Genomic DNA, 8088 nt, shown 5'->3' with positions numbered 1-8088 from the left:
CACCCAATCAATCTTCAAACCATCCGAACTATCTTACATAACCAGCGAGGTTCTGAAGCGAATCAAAATGAAAACCCTCCCTGACTTCTTCCCGAGGCCCAAGTGTGGACTACTGAAGAGCGACCCTCTTATTCTAGCATTAGAGCGGGTAGAAATGGTACAGTTCTGGCCCCTCCACTCCAGCTCAGAAGAGTGCACAGCTTCCTGGCACGCTGGTCCCCTTGAAGGGTCGTTCTGTGATCTCGTGGAACACTACTTCGGGTCCAATGTGGCCCTCTACTTTGCCTGGTTAACTAACTACATCTCCTGGTTGCTCCTCCCCGCGGTGGCTGGTTTCACTGTGTCTCTCTACCCCCCCCCCCCCCCCCCCCCCCCCCCCCCCCCCCCCCCCCCCCCCCCCCCCCCCCTTTGCAGCTTTTCGGCTATCTCATACCCAGCAATCCTTACTGGCTAGCGATATTACTACAGGGTGATCGCCTTTTCACAGCATGTTGAACTCCGCGCGCGCTCGCTAGTTCATTGCATTTGCACGCTTCAAATATTCCAAGAATGCAATATTCCAAGAAATACCGCGTACCACGTGATACGATTCAGCCAATCAGAGAACAAGAATTCGCAAAGTTAAAACTGCGCAATTTATAAGGCCTAAAATATGACTTTTCGCGATAATTCAAAATCTACGTTGTTTTCAATTTTCCCCCTGGGGGGGAAACGTTATTTTTGCGAAACGAACATTTTGCAAAAAACCGGAAGACGCTATCTCTTTTACTTTCAAAGTTAGGCTCCAGCCAGTAAGGTTTCCTTTACTGGGCCGCGCTCAGCCTGTCATTCCGCCAAATCTATATTATGTTAATGAACATAATAGCCTGGGGTCCTCAGGTAAGGTTTCCTGGGCCCAGTTGACGGCGCAGCAGGGTATTTTGGTTCAAGACTTTAAAGAATCGCAAAATTAGCCGTATTATTCCTCCAAACTTACGACTTAGATGGACTGAGATTAGCCCTTAAAATACAGCCTATACTTTTTACCTTATGATTGGGTCGTTATTCATTTTATATTTCATTTTTAAAAGCATCCACTTTGACAAAGCATAACTCGCCATCAACCCCCCCCCCCCCCCCCCCCCCATCTCAGATCGTAGAAACTCTACAGGGGTGAAGCGACAGAGGCAAGAGGGGGTCACCACGTGATACAAGGAGCGTCGGGGTAACGTAACACTGGAGAAATAGATAATCACAAGAGGCACAATAAACGACAAACGTATCATCACTATGCAAAGTTAATGTTAAAATGATATAAAAGCCTTGATTCACGATGTCAATCCTTCGCGGCATCTCGCCGATCTACAGAATATGCGCGGCGCGGCCAAGTAGTGCATCGCGCTACAAATAATAGAGCTATGCTTTAACAGATCATGATCCAAATACGATTACGATACAAACACTATAGTAATAGTATTGTGTCAAAATTATCGTAATCATTTAGAAACCCCAACCACCCCGACCTTAGTTGTAGTCGATTGATATGTGAACTAATATTACCTAGCTGGGGCCGGGACCTCAGGCTATCTAATCTTACCTAGCTGGGGACCCCAGGCTATTATGTTCATAAACATATAGAATAGAGATTAGGCGGAATGACAGGCTGAGCGCCGCCCAGTATAAACCCCTTATAGCAATACAATTTTAAAAAAAGTTTATTACATAATAATATGTTAACCCAGCAAACCTTACTGGCTGGCGATATTACTACAGATGAAATTGCGTTTTCACTGCTTGTTGAGCTCCGCGCGCGCTCATAAGTTCATTGCATTTGCACGCTTCCAACATTCCAATAATGCAATTTCACCACGTACCACGTGATACAATTCAGCCAATCAGAGAACAAGAATTCGCAAAGTTAAAACTGCGCAATTTATAAGGCCCAAAATAAGACTTTTCGCGATAATTCAAAATCTATAATGTCCCTAATTTTCCTCCTGGGGAGGTAACTTTAGTTTCACGAAACGAACATTTTGTTGAAAACCTTTCTATTTCTTTTCACTTCCTCCCTATCAGTAAGGTTTCCTGGGTATACGATATCAGATACTAAATTCTCAATATAATTTACCTGGGGACCTCAGGCTATCATGTTCATAAACATATATGAATAGAGATTAGGCGGAATGACAGGCTGAGCGCCGCCCAGTAAAATATAATAATAACGATCGACTTTCAGCAGTAATAGTTATAAGTTATAAGTTATAAGTTATAACTACAATGTATAATTAGTAGAGAAGATTTCCAAGAACAATGATCAAAAATGTACTACAGTATTTACTGAACAACAAAAACCGAACAATAATAACAACACGATTACGAGTCTGAAGATATTGACTAAATATTGAGATAATGCTGCCTACAATCCACATTGTATCACGTGGTGACCCCCACGGTCGCTTCACTATAGTAGCGTCTTCGACGCTACAGGCGGGTCATACAACGTATGACAAAATCTACATCGGTTATTATCTCAACATTTAGCCAAGAAATTTGAAAATCATGGAGGTTCCCACCAATGTGGCAATTATATCTGTGTAACACATACCAGCTGTCAAAAATAAGAAAATAGTCAAAATGAAACCAATATTGTCTTAGAGAGTCAGTATTGTTCAATACTATATATATATATTCAGTATATTCCTACTAGTTACCATAGTTACACTACTAGTTACCATAGTTACACTACTAGTTACCATAGTTATTCAACATGCAACAATCTCCATTTATCATTTTGTCATAATATAAGAAAAAGTTAACTATTTAACACGATTAAAAACTTAAATCATAAATGTGAAGATTTCAAACCTCAAGATATGAGATTTGTGAATTGTAAATCGACAACAAGTTTGATTGACACATTGCACATAATATGATTATGATGATTAATTGACAATATCAAGTCTGTATACTCATTAACAAGATAATCATGCGTCACTAAAAACTACTAATATCTAATAGTTCTATTAAAGTTTACAGTAGTCAGCATAAGTGGTGTAGTTTAACTTAGTTTTGCGAGACACGTGCAATATACGCACGATATTTGAGCCGCACACTCCAATATACGCACGATATTTGAGCCGCGCACTCCGTGAAACTGATAAAGATGAGTACTAGTGTAACTAGTAGCAGTTAGCAGCAGTTAGCAGCAGGACTATGCCCTGCTTCTAGATTAAGTGGGACTAGGAGCGGTTTGTATTTACTGGCTCTCACGTTCTGTAGAGAATTACTCCTTCTGATTTCTTTTTTCCCAAATCTGAAAATAAGTTATAATTCAGAAACTAGGTTGTTTAAATTTATTAAACAGCCAATCAACTAAATAATATGCCAATAAACTATAAATTAGAAATGACTACTTTCATGAAACTGAAAAAACAAATAACTATACTTATAGAAAATCAGACCATCCCAGTATGATAATTGATAAGGTTAAGTCACAGATATTAGGTACTGAGTATGATAAGGATATGTTAATTGTTAACATATAATGGTGGATAACACTAAGACCCTCACCTTCACGTGACTATATTTGCCTTCTCGTTAGTCACAGAGCCGGGGGGACCGCCCCCAACTGAAGCTAGTCCACTGTCTGACAGGCTGTTAATGCTGTTAATGCTCGCTACTGAGTTAGCGCTCTTCAGATTAGAAAGGGAGTCTTTACTGCTAGAGTCCTTACTCCTAAACATACCACTCAGACCTGGGGTAAAGAATTATAATTAATTTACAAGAATAAATAATAGAATAATAAAGACACATTGTGCACACTAACAATAAGAGGATTACTCTGTGAAAATACTGATTTGTATGAAATCTTGAATCATTGAACATTACTAGTGCTACTGCATTCAGTAGTACAATTGAGAAATGAGAACATATATTATTATAGACGAGGACTTTATTTTTTACTAATATATTTAAAAATAAAATCCTAGTATATTTTCCTCGATTGCACTACTGATTAAAGTATGCTAGATAAGATTCATAGAATGTAATCAGGAGGCAAACATAGCAATCTAGGCTAAGTATGCTATCATCTTCTGAAGAGACTTGAAGTCTAAAGAATTTTAGTCTCTAAAAAGCAAGTTAATGAAATTTTCGTGAAAATGACATAAATCGCACAAGCTATAGCATAAAATCTGAAATGCGTTTTAGAAACAGCAAGAACTTGATTAAAGATAAAATCAAGAGAATTTATGAAATTGGTAAATGGAAAACAATCGGAGGTCAACACGCAATACTCACGGTTACTCTCCCTGTCTTTTTCTAAAAACAATCATTTTTACTAATCAAAGTAATTGAATAATTGTCTAATGTCTCCATCATTTACAGTTCAAATACTTATATAGATTATCAGTAAGTGATGATTGAGTTTCTTGAAAACCACTGTATAAGAAATTATAGTTTAAGCTCGGAATACTTATTGAGCTGTGATAATGGTCCCGTGTATAATAACGAATCGCGTGTTTTCTTTTATTATTCTTACCTCAGGTTACTTTACAGTGTAACTTAGTGGACAAATAAAATAGTCGTAATTCATAAAATAAATAAAAACTTCGGCTGCATTATTAGAATTACACATTATCTTCAATCAAGTTTGTTGAGATAGAAGCACTGTATTGTCTGTAAAAACTACATAAAAACAGGAAAAATCTTCTTTTTTTTCTTAACACTTTTCCTCGGCTAAAACACTGATTAAGTTTTTAAGCCACTTTATTTCTATGCTCATCATTAAGGAATACACTCTCATAAGTGCAAATTGTCTGTACTACTACTACTGTATCATCCAGCAATGGATGCTACACTAGAATGCTCCGGATGGCCTTGAACATACGTTGGCCACAAATCATCAACAACAGTGATTTATACGGCAACATCCCCAAGCCATCAGCGATGATAGCCTCCAGAAGAATGAGACTGGCTGGACATGTAGCCAGGCATGACGACCTTCTGGCAAACCAACTTCTGTTCTGGGACCCTCAGCATGGATACAGGAGACCGGGGAGGCCCCACCTTACGTTTCTGGACATGCTAAAGAAGGACACCAGCCTTTCCTGTGTTGAAGAGATAAGATCTGTTATGCTTGACCGCGACGTGTGGCGAGGAATTGTAGTTGCTCGGACCAAGAAGCCGACTTAAGTCAGTAAGTCATCATCCAGCAAATTTTCAACATCAAAATAATTGCTTAACTCAAAATGTTTCCCACAGTTTTTTATAGAGATTGCTCTCCACCCGGCGGACGTGTACTGAAGCCCTCCAATAAAAATATTCTAATCATTATGAAATAAAAATTAGTGTGAACGCAATTGAAGGTGAAATATTTCGTTAAACACTTATTATCTCTTTGTACATGTCCTATTTAGATTCTCCCAAACGACGAAAGTTGGAAAATCAAAAATATGCTTCACTGATTAACGAGTAAAAAAATGAGGCCATGAAATGATCTTGATGAAGTATCAACATCTTAGCATACAGCGACGTACAAAAATCAAAAGGCAAATTTCACTTAGAATTAAATATAAGTTTACAAATGCTAACTTCTATTTCAAAGCTCCACAATATCGGATAAACAAGTCACTATTGTCACTATTCATCTCACATCCAATAGTTACCATAGTTACACTACTAGTTACCATAGTCACTATTTTCACTATTCATCTCACATCCAATCCAAAAACAAAAATCATCCGATTGAAAAATTAAAAACATCATAGCATCCCTTAAGTATTTATTCAGGTGTAATCAACAAAAAGAACTTTTTCAATTATATCTTCAAAAATAAAATTATTCGCACAATTAAATAGTAAGCGCACTAATTCAAAACAACTTTTTGAGAGACGTGACAGCTAGTGTTGCTTAACAACCTGACTTTAACGAATCTGCTAGTGTTACTTAACAACCTGACTTTAACGAAACTGCGAGCAACTAAATTAATAAATTGTCAACGTGTGTTAAAGTTCCGGGGCAGGCCCGGCAAACCAGTTTTTAGGTTCGTGAACAAGAACATGAAATATTGAAATTACAATTATCTACATGTTAAATTATCTTATCACAACAAAATTCAATACATTAAACTTAACCCGCGACTAAAAACAGTTCCATGTCATTTCCAGAATCAAGGGTTAATTAACTAGCAGTGGAGATGATAAGTAGTACTAGTATTATATATGTAGTATTTCCAGTGTTAATTACACCTAATTACCTGTAATTACACATAATTACACCTAATTACCCGTAATTACACCTAATTACCCGTAACTGATTAAGTAAGTCTCCACTTGTTCAGTTAACCCTCCATTCCAACAAACAACAACAAATCTAACATAATTACTAATACTATATAGTATATACATAGTACAATGTTACAGTTACATACCCACACACATGCAATAAACACAACCACATCAGTTCAAGTAAGACAGTTTGACTAAAGACTTCCCAGCCCCTAACCCCATGTTCTGATTATTCTGTTACGTCACGTGAACTCTCTGTCTACGAACGTGACGTCACGTTATGTGTAACGCGTGATTTAACAGTCACGTAATCTCTCAGTCATCTACCGGCGTGGGATTCCGCGGAGTAAGGCACCCCAATACGCTTCCTGCCCCTGCAAGATATAGGGGTGTCGTTATACACGTCTTATCACGTGTTATACACGTGTTATACACGTGTTATACACGTGCAACAGTTTCTACAATCTACATACAGCACACATTGCACCTTCAACAGTGTACACTGTACAACTTACAAGCAGCGCATAAAACACGTGGCGCATGTTAGGTTTGCACGTGCAATATGTCGCATGTTAGGTTTGCACGTGCAAAATGTCGCATGTTAGGTTTGCACGTGCAATATGTCGCATGTTAGGTTTGCACGTGCAATATGTCGCATGTTAGGTTTGCACGTTCATCGCGAATAAAATGCTTTGCTAGAATTCAGCGGTAATGAATGCAATGATTTCTCAACTTAATGTTGATCGGCTTTTTGACTAGATCTTTCTAACAAATCATGCTATACTACATTATAATACTACATTATAGCAAAGCGGGATGAATCATTAGCCGATTAGCGCTCACAATAGCTTTTGTTGTTTGATCAATTGTAAATTAAAGGCCAAACATAAGAATATGTTGTCGGGTTATATTGAGAAAATGATATTTTAATTGTTGAAACTACGTGGGAGATATTAGAGCTGTATTTATGAAGGAGCTGTATTTATGAGCCTCTTTACTGAGTCACGTAAATCAGTACGTGTGAGTAATCAGTACTTCAGTACTTCAGTACGTGTGATTTAAATGATTATTTTAAATTTCACTCTATGATCGGCACCCTTATGATTTAAAACTGCGTTCCATTATCGACACCCCTATATCATTGCTATGCAGTAGCTAATGACCTAGTGAAAACCGGTTACAGACCCTGGTCATTAGAAACATTTCCTAATGACCAGGGTCTACAGTGCTTTGGAAATACAATGCTTTTAACAAACATTTAAATTACATGTAATCGTTATAATAAAGGTATAAAGGTTAAAAAGATGTCTCGAGAGTGCTTCAATAAAAATGATCATATTAATGACTAATCTAAACCCAAACTTAGTAAGATTAGGAAAGATTTTAGTGTTTAGAGCATCACAGCTTGTTAGGAAAGACAACTTGTTTTAATGGAAGTAAAGTGGGTGTATTGGAGCGTTGCAACAGTATTAAGATAGTAAGATAGTATCATATAACAGTATTAATATAGTATTAGATAAAGAAACTTTGATAGATTTTCAGAATGAATCTCAGCAGAATATTGATTTAACATCACGTGCAAGTAATCACACAAAACTTTTTATATTATAACTAATATATTTACCGTATATTTTATTTTACAGTATAAGGTCTCGTGCAAGGAACGGTATAAATTAAACATAAATTAAACACGACAAAGCTTCACGACCCAAATAAAACAGGAGTTTATAATTTACGAAAATCACATGGTAAGAAAATTACAAGATAAAAAATGACAGTACCCAAAATAAACATAACGGATACTCTCACTAAGGTTCTACCT

At 37.2% G+C, this 8088-nt stretch overlaps 1 protein-coding gene across 18 annotated transcripts in view; it reads right to left on the bottom strand.

The window, feature by feature from the left end:
• Positions 1-2251: 2251 nt before the first annotated feature.
• The window catches only part of LOC134824622 (uncharacterized protein DDB_G0284459-like), a 132526-nt gene continuing 126689 nt past the window's right edge, over positions 2252-8088 (bottom strand). For 10 of the 18 annotated variants that reach the window (XM_063836552.1, XM_063836550.1, XM_063836559.1 and 7 more), the window contains 3 exons: positions 4279-4299; positions 3550-3733; positions 2252-3292 (listed from right to left, as the gene is read on the bottom strand). In XM_063836552.1, coding sequence (XP_063692622.1) covers positions 3552-3733; positions 4279-4299 — 203 coding nt within the window. In that variant the 3' untranslated portion in view covers positions 2252-3292; positions 3550-3551. Of the gene's footprint in view, positions 3293-3549; positions 3734-4278; positions 4300-4568; positions 6641-8088 lie in introns of those variants that run through there. The other 8 variants (XM_063836554.1, XM_063836561.1, XM_063836563.1 and 5 more) reach the window with 3 other exon arrangements.

The sequence above is a fragment of the Bolinopsis microptera genome, chromosome 12 (assembly GCF_026151205.1).
Source record: "Bolinopsis microptera isolate Bmic1 chromosome 12, MBARI_Bmic_1.0, whole genome shotgun sequence".
Classification (NCBI taxonomy): Eukaryota; Metazoa; Ctenophora; class Tentaculata; order Lobata; family Bolinopsidae; genus Bolinopsis; species Bolinopsis microptera.
This window is presented reverse-complemented; position numbering and strand designations above follow the sequence as displayed.